At 38.6% G+C, this 16,750-nt stretch overlaps 1 protein-coding gene across 5 annotated transcripts in view; it reads right to left on the bottom strand.

Annotated features, from left to right (window-relative positions):
* plxnb1b (plexin b1b) overlaps nucleotides 1-16,750 on the bottom strand; it is a 189,709-nt gene that overhangs the window by 56,007 nt on the left and 116,952 nt on the right. For all 5 annotated transcript variants that reach the window (XM_057847056.1, XM_057847057.1, XM_057847055.1 and 2 more), the window contains 5 exons: nucleotides 11,546-11,674; nucleotides 9,693-9,793; nucleotides 6,162-6,294; nucleotides 3,645-3,801; nucleotides 1,678-1,786 (listed from right to left, as the gene is read on the bottom strand). In XM_057847056.1, the coding sequence (XP_057703039.1) occupies nucleotides 1,678-1,786; nucleotides 3,645-3,801; nucleotides 6,162-6,294; nucleotides 9,693-9,793; nucleotides 11,546-11,674 (629 nt within the window). The remainder of the gene's footprint in view (nucleotides 1-1,677; nucleotides 1,787-3,644; nucleotides 3,802-6,161; nucleotides 6,295-9,692; nucleotides 9,794-11,545; nucleotides 11,675-16,750) is intronic.

A 16,750-nucleotide genomic window follows, 5' to 3' on the forward strand; every position in this document is an offset into this window, starting at 1 on the left:
GTCTCACTCTCGCACCTTCCCTCCCTTTCCCTGCTCTTTGTTTGTCAGGCTGTGCACGAGTTATTTATTAAAGTTAACAATGTTGACAGATGTTTGTGTCTGATCTTGCCAGAGTCACGGATTCCAAACGCGCCGCATGCGTCAATCATCTTTTAACTTGTAAAACAGTTGATGTGGCAACTCATTGTGTGTACGTGAGCAGTGTAGTGGAGTGAATGAAGCATTTAATAAAGCCAAGCATTTTTCCACTACAGTACTTTATTGTTGTTTAAAAATAATTTGGTGGGACAGTAACCCATTTAAAACTTATCATCATTATTACACTTGAAGTGCTTAAAAATGATTTACTAAAATATACTTTTTTTTTTTCTATTTTACTTTTGGGTAAAAAAGGGAAAAAACCTTTCTGTATCTGTTTCCAATGCTAACTCTGAATAAATACATTGACCCCCCCCCCCCCCCCCCCAAAAAAAAAAAAAAAAAAAAAAAATCATTGTTGGGGGTTTGCACGCTACGGTTTTTCACTTATCGAGGCGGGTAATGCAGTTGTACGGTTTCGGCATAATTTGTACAAGTGAGCACTGATTTTTAAATGTGCACGCTGTACGTTCAAAATCTGTACGCTTTTCGTGCACAACATTTCTTTTTTACATGGAGCCCCAGTCCAAGGTAGATTATCAGTCATGTTTAGCCTTTTCCATTTTATAACAATATCTGCAACTGTTGATTTATTTTCACCAAGCTGCTTTCCAATTGTCCCATAGACTTTTCAAGGTTTGTAGAGCTCAACAAGTTTTTCTCTGGTGTCTTCCAAAAGCTCTCTGCTCTTGCCCATGGTAACAGTTGGATTAGGACTGACTGTGGGGTGCACCCGTGACAATTATGAGCCCAAACGGGTGGTAGGTGGGTGATTATTCACGGGGTAAATGTGGACTTTTTTTAAAGTTAGACTGACAACTCTTTGAGTGTCCTAAATATTGCTGATTCACAGGGGTACAAATATTTATGAACCCCAGTAAATTTCAAAAAAATTATTAAAAAAAAAAAAATCATACAATTTGATTTCTGGATTTTTTTAATAGATTGTTTCTATGAGTGGAAATCCATCTACGATTGAAATTTCAGACCTTTACCTATTTCTAAGTGGGTGAACTTCAGCCTGGAAGACAACATACCCGCCCACTCCAAGCAATGGCGTCCACGGGTTTTTGTATTGCTACGTACTCCATGTACAATATGAAAATGTCACGCATTGTGAACGTATGATAGAAATGATGTCGCATTTTCATCTCGTCAGATGAAAACTGGCATTCATCTTGTTACGTTTAAGTCTCCTGAGCCATGTTTTTAGCTCGTCATTGTCAAGAAAAAAGATGTTCGTCGACAAAATATTTTCATAGTTGTCGTAATTGTTGACGAAAACAACACTGCTTCTAATGACTCAAAGTAACTCAACAGAAATTGTCTGTTATTATGAGTGTCTCTGAATTGCCATCATCTCAAAGAAATTGAATTATTATTTTTAAAAAATGTCGGAGCCCTTTAGAGTGCCATTGAATTCAACAACATTAAAACTATAACCCCGAATTGCACGACAGGGGCAAAGCTTTACGGCAAATACTATATACAGGAAGTGAATCAAGTAGAGTTTTGGGGGAAAGGGATTATGATACTCACAGCATACTTCCGGAAAGCTGCTTAACCGCCGTGCAGTCATAAAAGATGAAATCTCTCTCTGCAACGGTGACATCACCAAAACGAAGAGATAAAAGGACTGTGACAAAATCTGTGAGGAGCAAAAATCAAAAGCTCTAAGGAAATCATGAGGAAGAACATTGAAAAAATAATTACACTTATGTTTATTAAATGTGTTTAAGGAAGTCCAAGAGATTAGCGCAGAGTTCTTTCAATACAGTGAGGTATTATTGGAGAAGGTTTAGATATATATACTGTATATATTTTTTAAACCATGTATGGACAGACATGCTATCCAGAATTGCCAGCGAAAGTGGTACGAAAAGGTTTGGCCTCCCCTATGATTTCCAATCAGTTTCTGCAATCTGCACAGAGGTACTGTATTTTGGACAGTTCCTACTTCCAAAACATTCCAGTTCAGTTAAGTTTGATGTTTGCAGAGCAGCTCCAGATCATCCTACAGATTTTGAATGATATTCAAGCTTGGGGAGAGGGATGGCCCTCCTAGAAAATTGTACTTGGTCCTTTGTATAAATACCAGAGTAGATTTTGAGCAATTTTGTGGGTTGTTCAAACATCCGTCCGTCCGTCCGTCCGTCCGTCCGTCCGTCCGTCCGTCCGTCCGTCCATCCCTCAACATTTGTTGAACATTATTTTCAAGAATGATATTGAGTGGAATCCATGAAAGCTTCCAAATTCCAGGAGTGGACACACAGTTCCTCAGCAAGATGGATCTGCCACCAAATTCTATGGTGGGTCGCAAGTTTTTTTCTTGGAATGCAGTGTTCATCCATCACCATACATAAATCCCTTTGTTATCACCAAATATTTCAATCTTTGTTTAATCAATCCACGGTACTTTGTTCCAAAATAAAGCTTGCTTATACAAATTTGCTTTTGCATACCTCACGTGAGTCTGTTTGTGGCATGTGTACAGCTTCTCCATGTGCCAAGTGCAAAGAACCATTTGCAGCAAAATCACTTCGTACTTCTTTGGTAGTAGTTGGGTTGTCTTTGAGCATCGCACCATCTTCGCCTTGCATCTCTGGCATTTTTTTTTGGCCTTCCACCTCTGACCTTGAAAGGCAATCGTGTTTGTGGACCTCCATTTCGCAATATGTTCCTCACAGTGGAAACTAACAGCTAAAATGTCAGACATAGCTTTTTGTAGGCTTCCCTAAAACTATGAACATTTTTTTCATTCAGGTCAGGTCAGAGCTATGTTGGGATGTCCATGTTGCCACTCCTCACTGGAATTCAAAGAGAAACTGATGCAATTGGCCACCTAAAAATATATATATTAACGACTGCATACATCCTTCTATCTTCTATGGGGTTTAAGGCAAGAAAAAAAGTTTCGAGCTAAGCAATAGTGAAAAAATACAGGTATTTATATCAACAAATTGAAAAGGATGTCCAAATTTAGCCACCTGTGTAATTTTGTTTTGATGCAAATCTTCCGCATGTCCGATCAACCTAGTTTCACTTCTTAAATGTTGCTCTCTAGCAATCTTCAATATATCAAAATTAACTAGTTAACACCCAATGATTTATAAATATTGTCAAGGGTGCACAAACCTTTTCATACCACTTCACGTATCCAAGCAGAGCAGAGTTCCTGGAAGAAAAGGATTTGGGAAGCCACATGCTTGGAAAATACTCCCTCAAATCAGATTATTGTAAAGAGAAAGAATTGGATAAATCTAGTCTCGTTGAAACCTTGATTGGATTATATATTTCTATGATACTAGTGGACACGCATACATATACAAAAGCAATTCTCCAAAATAAATGATTAATCCCAATCCAGGAAAACGAACACACAAAAAAATGTTCAAACCAATAAATAAAAATCAGTTGAAAATGCTTTCACTAAAAATGTCAATTTCAACAGAAAGGTTTAAATTGAACTTCATACATCTAAAAAACAAAACAAAACAAAACCTCACCCTGTCCTGGAGGTACCATAGGAACTTGGCTGGTGTGTGGGGAGTTACAAGTGACACCACTTCCAGTGACGGTAGCAGGGCTGTGGAACCCTTGGAAGAAACAGGAGTAGGACTCCCCTTTTTTTAACACTGGAAGCCCAGGAACTGACAGAGAGACCTATACAGAAAATGAGAGATGTATGTCTTTTGAAATTCTACTTATAATCATCTTCTTTAAAAAACAAAAAACAAAACAAAAACAACAACAACAACAACAAAAAAACAAAAACAAAAAAAACTAGCCAGCCAACAATGTTATTAATTCAAAGACTTCTAGTGGATGTTTGTCACTATTGCTGATAGAAGTACCTGCACCTCAAGTGTAGTGTAGGGTACAGTCAACACAATATAGCCTGTGCGATAGCGGCTGCACTAGTTGCACAGGTGTCAGGAGATGACAAATGTACAGAGGTGGGTAGTAAGCGTTATTTGAGTAACTTTTTGAGACAGATGTACTTCTAAGAGTAGTTTGACTAAGCCAGACCTTTACCTTTACTTGAGTAGCTTTGTGAAGAAGAAACCCTACTCTTACTCTGCTACTTTGGGCTCAATAGTCTTTACATTTTTCCTATTTTACATATTAGATTTTCCTTTTTTTTTTTTTTTTGCCAGAGATGACAACAGTACTCTACCAGTTTCACCAATGAGATGTCGCAACAATAATCACATGACTCCCTTATACCAATCAGACTCAAGCTTGCAGTTCTATGCTCACGTCAGCCTGTTCAATAGCGTGACGTCTTTAAAGCACCGTAAAAATATTAAAGTATTTGACGTCTGCCGTTAACATGACTCGAAAGCGCGGATTTTAACCTCTCTCCCAGTTTTTATTTGGCATCGATTGACCAAGGAAAACTGGAGATATGATCCTTTTAATGTCATCATAGGAAATATATTTTCTCCATTAGAGGGCACTCATGCTCTTTGGACAAAGGATGCTTCATTGATGTAGTTTTTTTTCCCTCCTGCCGGAATTCAATTATTGTTTTTTGTAGTTCTATGGTTTAATGTGTTTTGTAATAGGTTATAGTCCAGTACAGGGGTCGCGTTAACCGAATATTTTCCGTCATTGACCGGTTTTTTAAAACGGTGACGGAAAAAACTGAAGTCTGTCCGTCATTTTGACAGGTTGCAATTCACACCCCAGACCACAGGGTGGCGAGTGAGCATATTAATTAGCTATTGTCTCTCTTAATGCATGACGTCCTTGGCTATTCTGTCAGAATATTGTAGCGTCACTGGGGTCTGGCGGTGGCACCGTGATTGACACATCAACGCGAGGTTCTTATTGGTGCACCTGGTGTGCCAGCGCGTCATCCAATTGGTGGACAAGATTGCCGCCTCTGTATAGACCCCAATCACATGACGTCACAACTCCGCCCCCCCGACTGGAGACGCCATATTGTGTGTCAGCTCGTCGTGTTTACACATGACCGTTACGTACATGCCTCCTATTACGGCGTGTTTTTCTGCTCGTTAACATTAATAATCAAAATGGTGAAGGCGTGTGTGGCGGTTGGTTGCAGTAACAGAGAAGATAGACGGAGAGACTTGAAGTTCTACCGTATTCTGAGAGACCCTAAGAGGAGAGCGAGATGGACTGCTGTAATTCGACAAGAAATCTGGGCACCAAACGATCACCACAGACTATGTAGTAGTCATTTTATATCTGGTAAGATGCATTTAATATATATTTAGAAGATTTTGGGCTGACAACCACAATTAAGATCATTGTGTGACGTTGGTGATTGGGGTCTATATAGTTGCCTCTTTGTCTTTGGGGGCGGAGTTGTTGTGTTGTTGGCGGTAAGCAGAGTAAAAAGAGGGAGAAAAATACCACGACTTCCGTGACTAATTTTTCGCTGCCAAGCAAGCGTTACAATATTAATTAAAAATGAATGAAAACTAAATACTATTGAATATGTCATCATTATCATTTTAAAAATTTAAGTGACGGGTAAAAATAGATTATGACCGGATTTTTATGACCCTGTCAGTCAAAATGACAGACAACGAAAATGTCTAGCGCAACCTCTGGTCCAGTATAATAACAATTCCTATAAATAACTTTGCTAAGAATTTTTTTTTAAACATCTTAAGCAGTTACTCACAATGTTACTCATTACTTGAGTATTCCTTTCACCAAGTACTTATTTTACTTTTATTTGAGTACATTTTTTGGATGACTACTTTTACTTTTACTTGAGTAATTTTGAAGTAACGCTACTCTTACTTGAGTCAATTTTTTTGCAACTCTACCCACCTCTGGAAATGTATTTGCACTATGTCAAATGTTAGGGCAAAATGTTTCCAATTGTGGGTGGTCAGAAGCCTTGCCTTAGTGATGTTTGGAGCCGTAAAGATGAGAGCTGTGTCAATATCACAATATTTATGGAACTCACAAGTGAACAATGCTTTAGGTGCTATGTTTTTCCCCCAATTGTTTTTATTGAAATAAATAAATAAATGCACTCTTACTGTCCTGCTTTCCCCCCTGCTGATGTTGGACGGATTGAGATCTTGAACAGCCAGGCACTGCTGTTCCATGTCAAAGCTCCAGAGCCACTGGCCGGTTTGGTCCCCACGGCGACAATTTGACTGCAAAACACATCTGCATAGAAAAGGCCAAGGCTGTATTTAATTAGCAGGCAACACGGTCAAGTATGTGTTCTAAACAATTGGTTTCGTATTCACAACTATTCTGTAAATGACAATGTTTTCATATTCACATACCGTACTGTTATTCGGATACAGTCCCCCCAGTCTAAAAAAGACTGATGTATGTTGTGGATGGTGCAAAGTTTTTAAGAATTTACTTGTAACCATAGCCACTGTTGTTGAATTGTGTGTTGCATACATTTTGGCAGTGGTTGAAATGGAATTAATACATTGTAGACTGCTTTTGACATGGTTAATTTTTTATAATTAAGGGATTTATTTTGTGTTTTTGTCATTGCCATGGGCAAAATAGGTAGAGGTGGGAACCTCTGCGTATCTCACGATGTAATACAAGGCTCATGATATCAACCATTATCGATACATGGGTCAGGAAATCATTCTACGTTATTTTATAAAACAATTAATGAACAGAAAAACAAGCTCTTTTCCTCCTTCTGCTGTGAATTTCAATGAGTTTATCACTAGTAGACGTCGATGAAGCCAGTTTAGTTAATTAAGGGGCATTTCTGAGTCACTTTCTGTTGATTTTGGGCATTTACGTGTCATTTCCTGTTGACTTTGCAAACTGGAAAGGAAGTGATCCCGGAATGTCCCAAAATAGATAGGAAGTGACGAAAAATAAACAGAAAGTGAACTGTATATGCCCCCAAAATGAACATGTTCATTCACCATCTCCCAGTCAAAATGAATAAACAGTCAATAATTTAACACAGACACTATTCACTTCTGTGAAGTTGGCCCCCCATCAGACGCAAATTTATAGAAAAATGATTTAATTCTTTCGTGCTATGTTTGTGCTCGTTTGCGTTGCTATCGTTTTGGAGATCTTAACATTTCTTTTATAGTTTACTGCAAAAAGGACACGAAGGGGTGCCTTTCATTTGTGCTACGTTAGCGAAAGTTGTTGGGACACCCTTCTGTTATTGGTTACAGGCAGGGGTGAAAGTGGGCCAGAACAGTCAGGAACACAGTTCCGGTATAAGATTCAGGGCCGGAGCGCAGTTCCGGTATACGGTGCTTTGATTCTGAAAATATGACAGCAACTGTCAAAACGCTATGTTAAAAAAAAATACAAAGCTGCCACACATGCATTTCATCTCCAAGAAGAAAACAATCTACCAACATCAGATTTACATACATATGTGTTAACAACAAGCATAATAAAGTGCTTGTGTAGTGTAATCCGTTTCCACCGATATTTATTATTTCTTCTATTCCACGGACGGCATGGAGGTTTCCCCAGCTGCTGCAGTTATCAGAGTCTGACGATGACGAGTCACGTCAATGTGCGAATGCACGCAGCAAAGCAAAACGCCTGGACTCATTTATCCGTTCAATTGGCTGACATACTGACATGCGATCACCAGAGATAGTTAGCTCTGATTGGTTCAAATGTGCATGTTTTCTGAAACAGCAAAAAAAGGCAATGATGGATCAAATCTTTAAGAGCAAGGATAGAGTTAAGGGGCTTATTAATCATACTTAGTTTTATTTGCTTTGATGGGGAGGTTCAGAACATCTTAGCTGTCAATGTGCACTTTTGTCTTATATTTATTCATTTATGTTGGCTACTTATTCATTTCCTTATGATTTAAAAAAGTCAATATTTGCGCGATCTTCAAAATATATTCGTTTTCACTCTGCATAATATAAGTCATTTGTACTTATTTTTTAAAATGTATATGTTACTTGTATCTTTATGTCTAAAAAAACACAACAAAAAGTAAACGTTACATTATCTTCAATTTTAATATACATCCTATGTTCTTAAGTAGCTAAAATTGAGATTTGGCATTTAGTATGTGAGGAAATGAGGGAAAATAAAAATTAGGAGATGGAGGTTGTGGTGATTGCAGTTTTTGTTTTATTTTGCAAATCACTGAAAAAAATACAAATTTGAATGAAAATCAAGTTTTTGTATGTGCTATAGAAATAACTGACCAAAACAGTTTTCTCTGCATTTCAGTAGTTTTGACCCCCTTCCCAGAAATAAATGAATAAATAACATTTCTAGCTCCATGGCGACCTTCATGTCGGAGAGTTCCGGCAAGAAATTCTAACCACTTTCAACCCTGGTTACAGGTGCTGCGATTGACGTCATTACTGGAAATGAATATCTCAATATCTATAAAAACGATAACAGCACATACAAATTTTTTTTACAGCAAAAACAAGCACAAACAAATGGCACCATTGCGGTTCCGTTCCGCCGTAGATGTGAGGGCTGCGTGACGTCATCATTCAAAATTAATATCTCAATTTCTCAAAAACGGGAGCATGCAAAAACAAAAATTTTTACAGCACAAACATAAAACAAACGATTTCAAGTGGAGAATTTTGGTAACAACCTGATGGTTCCTTTTTTATTTAAACAGCAGCGCCTTTATGAAATATATCGATTCTTTGTGGGAGCATACTGATAACCTTTTGGGATACAAAGTACAGTAGTGCCTCGACATACGATCTCATCGACATAATATCCTTTCGACACCTGACTTAAAATTTGACTCATCATTTGTCTCGACATATGGCAACATGCTCAACGATTAATGACAGCGTTGCAATTTCATTGTTTTCCTGCAAGACGCACGCACAGCGGATTTTCTTGTGAGAAAAATCAACATGGTCCCAAGAAGGTTAGTGCAGCTGGTGAAAAAAGGGAAAAAGGTGCCGCTATGAGCATGGTGTGCACTTCAGTGAACTGGCCGCCCGTAATATGTCTACGATTTTGAGGATGACCCTCATTATTATAACATTGGCAAGGAAGTCGCCAGCTTCGTCAGGTTTTTAATAATTTATTTCAGACCTTGTGCAACACAACACAGATAATGTTCGCCATAGCCATAACATGGAATGAGAAAGTAAAATCTCTGCCGCACCTCTCTCACTCTCTCGTCAGTCACAGGAGCAACATGCAAAACAAATCCGCCACATTACAACCCAATTCGTTATATATATATATATATATATATATATATATATATATATATTTTTTTTTTAAAATTTGGTTTTCTATGTGTAATTCATATTTGTAATTGTACGCGCAGTATTTATTAAGGGTTCGGAAAAGGTTTTTGGGCTGTGGAACGAATCAATCGAATTATCATATATTCTTATGGGAAAATCCCACTCAACACCTTTCGACATACAAACAAGGTCCTGGAACGTATTAAATTCATGTGTGAAGGTACCACTGTATCGTGATTCATCACCAGTTTGATATATTGTCACACTGCTAAAAATAAATACTGATTATGTCATCGAATAATCAGGAACATTGTACTTGATCATGAATTATTTCAATAACAAGTCTGCTGGATTGCATCTGACCTTCCCTCCAGGACACACCAGCCACAGTAGGGATCATGGGCCTGTAGGCAGGAGTGACAGTCCGGATGTTGCCTGCATTCAGCAACTGGTCTCTTTTGTAGCTGGAACCAGGAGAAAAATAAAAACTCTTTAGTTCGGATATGCAAAGCATCTAAAACAGGGATGCCCACATTTTTTTGCCACTTTTCAAAGTGGCACTAAAGTTGTATGATTTTTCATATTTTTTATAACCTTGTATGCCATTTTACCAGGTTTGCGAAACAATTTGCATTGTAAGCACCCAGAATGTCAACTTTTAGTTGCTTTACTCTGTGTTTCTGTAAAATTCTGTTTCTTTTAAGAAAAAAAACAAACAAAAAAACTAAGCGGACTTAGTTCATGTATAGTGTTTTAAGTGATAAGAGTTCTTGGATAATTTGAGTATTTGTGTTGTTGGAAAGAACAAAAAACAAACAAAAAAAACCTGTTGTCAACTCAGAAAGTTAAATTCAATTTGGTACTAGTGCAATTGAGAGCTGAATTAGGAGTTGACATACCAAACCACACATTTAAAGAATTTTCTTGCTCCTCTCATGTTCATATTGTAAATAGTTTGCTATTGTTGTTGTTTTTTACTACACACACACAAATACACCGAGTCTTGAGTTTTATTTGCTTCTGCCATTCCCTGCTGGGTGCATGCTTTCTCCTGTGAGCCGAGTCTAGATTCTGATTCACTGGTTCTATTAATGAACAACTTCTCCTCACACACCATAGGAACCTATAAGGAAAACCTTGACACTTCATAGCATAAGGGTTACAAATTTATGGGCGAGCATTATCTCATCTTCCCATTGGCTCGTAGATCATTACTTAAAGCGGAAGTTCACGATTTTTGACATCACGCTTAATCTTCGAGTTAGCAGGGGTTTAATTAGTTGGTGGAGTTGATTTCAACAAATTACGTTTCATTTGCAAGTTATTTGTTAGTTTCAGGGCTCCGGAGTGGCTAAGGCAGCGTGAGTCAATGGTCCTGTCTTAGCATGTCAATAAAAAAAACGATACAGATCTATGAACAGATCCAACATGGTCAAATAAATTCAAAACACAGATCATTGTTTCAAAACACCCATGCGGCCAAAGCAATGTCACACCAAACTGCCGTAATTCATTTCATTCTGCAGGACTATTTTTTTTAGATGCGTAATACAACCCCAATAAAGAGGAGTGCATCGGTCACTCGTTCTCACGGACAGACAGGACCGTTGACTCGTGCTAGCTTAGCCACTCCGGAGCCCTGAAACTAACAAATAACTTGCAAACGAAACAGAATTTGTTGAAATCAACTCCACCAACTAACGAAACCCCTGCTAACTCAAAGATTCAGCCTAATGTCAAAAATCCTGAACTTCCGCTTTAAAAAACCCCCAAAAAAGTAAGTAAATTAAACAAATTTTTTTTTTCGTATAAACAATTTTTTTCACTAATTTGATCTCTAAGACATTTTTTTCCCCGAGTTAATATTTCTTATCATTTCTGGCTCACTCAATTTCCATATGAATTATGTTTAATGTTCTCCATCATTGTAACATGGGTTACTTTCGCAAATGGAGGGTTGAAGATAAGCTTATAAGGAGCTCTGGCATTGTTTCTTTTGGTAATGCTTACAATAGCAATGATGGACTACTGATCTTTCATTAATTCATCAATCAATCAATTAGTTAGCCCAAAACTAGAACACCATCTTTGAGATCCACCAGTTCATCACGATTGACATTTTGGGCACCTTTGTTGTAAAATTATTTTCCTGTAACAAAATGAATCATTCATCATCATAATAATGGGAATAGGTGATTAGTATAGAATAACTTCACCATGTTATGAGTCATGATGAAAAGATGCTGCTCCTCTTCATCCAGGATAAGGTCTGAACTGATGACTGAGTTCTGCTGAATGGAGATTATGGAGTACTCCTCCACCTCACCCTTTGGCCCCAGGAAGACCTAAGGAATACATATCAAGAGACAAATGTTGTACTGTGACCACTAGGACATTGAAAAACGAGTTAATCGTATATCAATTTTACAAAACAAAGTGACAGTGACGTGTGACTGTGCACACTACCAACTAAGGCTGCAAAACTAATCGATAAAAATTGATTAATAAATTGTTTGCCACCAAATTTTACCAAAAAAAAAAAAAAAATTAATTCTGGCAGCTATGAGCAGCCCCGTTTGAGTCCGACAGTGATTACAGCAAGAGAGAGAGTTCACTGCTACACTCTGGTCGGGTTGCTGAATCAATAATATTACGAAGTGCCGAGAGATTGTATTGAGTCATGTGTGTTGCTAGATCCAGTGTGCCGCCTTCAGAAGTGAGTAAAAGAAGCCAGTGGTATTGTTTGTATTCTTTGCTGATGGGATGTTAATACTTATCACAGAGCGCTAAGCTAGTTAGCGATTATGCTAATCAGTGTCTTAGGTGTCCGTTTGGTTTAGTGTTTTGGAGAAGCATATTAGCACTTGAGTTAAAGTGCCTATGACAGCAAAAAGCATGTTTATTTCATATTTCACGCCATGAAAATGAGTGACTTCCTGGATTGACTAAGAATGCGAATCTGACGTCAGCGGGTTAATCATCTTCAGTATACAGCCAAATCTACAGTATGCAGAACGACTGCGGATTCAGCTGATTTTGCGGATTATTCGGTTTATTTTTCACATCACGCCAGCCCAGTGTGCTGCAGGTTTTCGTTGTTGCACCAGGGAGAGGCCTGTGAGCCTTTTTGGGTTTCAAAAATTTCCTGTTCACTGCGGATAATGGCCAAGAGAAGTCCGACAACTGTGGGACCATTGGACCTACGAGGAAGTGAGTAAGCTACGTGTTTTACATTATGTCAAATACTGGGCTCATGGCACACTTTTTAATAAGGAGGTGGCTTGCACTTTGTGGGTGACAAGGCTCCCTGTCCACCGAGAAGGCCACTCGACCGACTACCGGCGGCTTGTCACACACCATGGTCACTTCCACCCCCCAGTCCGGTCCTCTTCGAGTGCCCGCCAATAGACCACTATCCTCATCTTGGGCTCGGGCAGCCACGCGTTCCTCCGACGTCGGTCATTTTCTAACTGCGTCCCCGGCAACGAGCACTCCTGCCCACAGCAGGGAAACGACGAGCTGAAACTTGCTTGCCACCGGGGGCTGGCCAATCGGCGAAGGCTGTCGCCCTCGCTGCCGTGTGTGACATGAGTAAGGGTAGTTTTGTGTGATTTTTCATTTTCAAAAGGCGAAAAAATATTGGAACAGCCGCTCGGCAGTCATTCTCCAGCTGCTTCCCCGGCAACAAGCACTCCTGCCCACAGCAGGGGAATGACGAGGCGAAACTTGCTCACCGCTGGGGCTGGCCAATCGGTGAAGACAATCAACCCCGCCGCCGTGTGTGTGTCATGAGTCGGGGTAGTTTTGTGTGATTTTTCGTTTTCGAAAAGCAGGAAAAAGACTTGCAAAAGCTGCTAGGTTTGGGTTAGCATGTCGGCTAGCTGTCACGCCTCCTGTTTTGTTTACGCTCTTTCCTCAGTCTCCGAAACGGGGGCAGGGAAATGACAAAAGCTGGACTAACGCCGGTGGCATAAAATACCGTTTCGGAGAGGAAGAAGTCAGCAGTCTTGACCATTATGCAGTAATTTTGCCCTGCCGTACTGAATAAATGCATTTTTAATATTTCATATTCCATTTAGCACAAGATTTTTATTTCTCATGACCATACAATTTATTTAGCAATTGGAGAAAATACTTAGATAAAAGAATATCCTGTAAAAATATTGGGAGTAGAGGTTAAAACAATGATGAAATTTTGCTGCTCTCTGTCACATTTCCTCGTTCTGAATCTTCCCCCTCAATGGGCTGAATTCTAAATCAGATGAAACTGTGACCCTCCCTACGTCAGGCAGGCAGGGGCTAAACGGCGGATTAAAAGACAAATTTTTCGTCATCTGCGCTTTTCCAAATTGTTGTATATAGCGGAATCGTCTCGAAATATGATTCTACTTCACATAATAATGCTATTTTAGATTTTTTTATGCTGTCACAGGAACTTTAAATTCAAAAAGTAAAGTAGTCTCATTTCTTTTCATTGTCAAGTTTCGGAGGCGAACGGACCCAAATACAGGAAAAAACAGGGAGGCAGACAGGTTGCAGTCGCCAAAATGTTTTAACTGAAGCAAAAACACACCCAAAGTACAAATAAAAAGACTGCGGAGCAAAAGGCAAAGTCCAAACAACACTCAGAGTACCGACAAAGACTGGGAAACCAACTTACTATGTAAAACGGGGTCAGGAACACTACTAACACGCAGGCATTGACAAGACGCTGGGATAGACGAGAAATCGACAATTACGCAATAAGAACAGACAGCACATGGGGATCTTAAATACAGACATTGGGTCAAGTAAAGCACCAGTGGGTGATACAATAGGCAGCGGATTGGTCAACGCACGTGAAATCAATGGGTAATAACATGGACGAGACACACTAGGGCACAGAACCAAACTCAAATCCTGAAATTTATAAAGAAACCACGCACATAAACCCATTCATATAACAGTCTCCTTTCAAAACAAATTCCCATTCAAACTGTCATACTAAATTGTCATATAAGAAAGTGTGCTTTGAAATTGGATTCGGATTGTATTTATGAACAACTATTTGATAAGAAAACTGATTCATGACAGTCTGCCTCCTCCTTCTTCGATTTTTTTGTTTAGTTTAAAGAAAATAAATGAGTCATTGACACAATTTCTACCTGCACTTTGCCCACAAGAAAAAAAATGTCACTCAACTCTTTTTTTTTATTTTATTTGAATGACCAGTACTTTTGTTTGTTTTGTGTACTAAAAATTATTTTTAAATGTTTTTTTTTTTTTTTAATACTCAGAACTTTTAAAACATTAACAAGTTTTATGTACTTAAAAGAGTACATTTATACACCACGATTAAGTTAGGGAGCTGTAATAAATATTCTTTTTGAAGGAAATAGTCATCCATTTTGTCTTTGTTGCTACTTACAACATGCCTAAAACAATTAAATTGTGAATGTAATTTTAAAAAGTGAAAATTGTTTGTTGCAGCCCTATATATCAGGATGTATATTGTTATGTAATATACCTACTATCAGGTAATAAAAATTTTGTGGACATCGCACAGGTCTAGTCCAGATTACAGATAATTATGCACTTCACTACTGAATGGGATATATAAGATATAGTGAAACGTTATGGATGTACACCTGGAGGGTGTGCAATCTGTAATCTTTATGTCAAAAGTTGCTCTTTTGTGGTAGCGTGACAAGGTGCTTTACATCAGTCTTTAAAAGTTATTTAAGGACAGCATAAGCTTTGTCTCATCAAATATGTCATTAGTTTGATAGCAATTTTCCTAATGGGAAAATCTAGCGCCAGCGTCGGGAAACATTCCAAATCAATCACTGAACATTTGTGTTTGCGTGTGCCTGTGCATGCATGTGTGTTAGTAGATAGTATGTGGTTATATAACACATATACACAGGGCTCAAACTACATTATTTTGTATGTATTTGTATTATTATCATCATTATTCATTTGTAATATTCTATTATTATTTTAAGAAAAAAAACTTTTAACATTTAAGTTCAGTTGTTGTAATTGTGCCCCAGAAATTTCAAGTCACTGCTTCTCCTAAAAAAAGTTATCTGGAATCTGTTATAATAGAGATGCAGGCAGCGTGATTTCCCCCATGTTGCATTGCAACATGCATTGCGTGACACATCATGCTACTTGACCTGGATATAGACCCTACCCACCGACGTCACAAAACCACGAGCTCGCTGTATGGTTCCGCCCACTTGTCCGTCATTTTGTCTCTGTATTAGCATTGGTTTCAATTGATCGAGGAATTTAAAATGCATTTCATGGAAGACCCGGTGCTTTCTGATGCCGTAAACTCACTGGATGTGTTGCATAAAAGGCGTTATGTGGAAAAGCTTCGTTCTATACAGTCGCCAGATCCATATTTGATGCCCAAATCGATGTTTTTCGACCCACTGTCTTCGCCCTGTCTGCCTGACATCTGCTACGCTGATATTTACAATTACACACAAAATCAGCCTATTCTCACGGAAATTTGAAAAACTTCAAGAGCTTGGAGGCTTATAAATACTTCGTTGCTGGTTGGGTGAAACAGGTCCTCGTCCACGAAAATTCGGCAGGAATCTATCTTGTGCTTGGAAAGGTGAGTTACGAAATTTTCAATTCAAAATCTTTTGTTATTGCTAACATCCACTGTCAAGTCTAATGTATTTCATGTCGTTTGTCAATGGAGTTAAGGCTGTTAATGTTTATATGGTTTAGCGATAGCACTCTCACTACATACATACGTGTATGTTGTCGGCGATTAGCCTAGCAATGATCTTAATTGTGGTTATTTGTCAGCCCAAAACCCTCTAAGTATATCTTAAATGCATCTTACCGGATATAAAATGACTACTACATAGTCTGTGGTGATTTTTTGGTGCCCAGTTTTCACGTCGAATTGCAGCCGTCCATTTCCCTCTCCTCTTTGGATCCCTCGGAATACGGTAAAACTTCAAGTCTCTCCTTCCATCTTCTCTGTTAGTGCAACCAACAGCCACACACGCCTTCACCATTTTGATTATTAATGTTAAGGAGCAGAAAAACACGCCGTAAATAGGAGGAATGTACGTAGCCGTAACAGGTTAACACTATGTTTTGACGGACAATTGGGCGGTACCATTCAGGAGAGCGGAGTTGTGACGTCACGTGGGTAGGGTCTATAGTTTGTGAAGGATTTTAAGTCAATTTAGAGTCCAACTCTTTCCTATCCAGGGCTTCTAAAATTGTTGTTTATTTCAATAACTGCAGTAATGCCATGCATTAGATTTGAGGAATATATGGTTGACAAACATATAAAACATTGTGACAAAAGAGTGTTAAGATTTAAAAAAAAAAATGCAATCTTCCAACATCACATCTTATATAGTAACATTCTGTACTCGACTAATCTCCAAATACAAAACATTTTGGGA

Source organism: Corythoichthys intestinalis, chromosome 9 (assembly GCF_030265065.1).
Source record: "Corythoichthys intestinalis isolate RoL2023-P3 chromosome 9, ASM3026506v1, whole genome shotgun sequence".
Classification (NCBI taxonomy): domain Eukaryota; kingdom Metazoa; phylum Chordata; class Actinopteri; order Syngnathiformes; family Syngnathidae; genus Corythoichthys; species Corythoichthys intestinalis.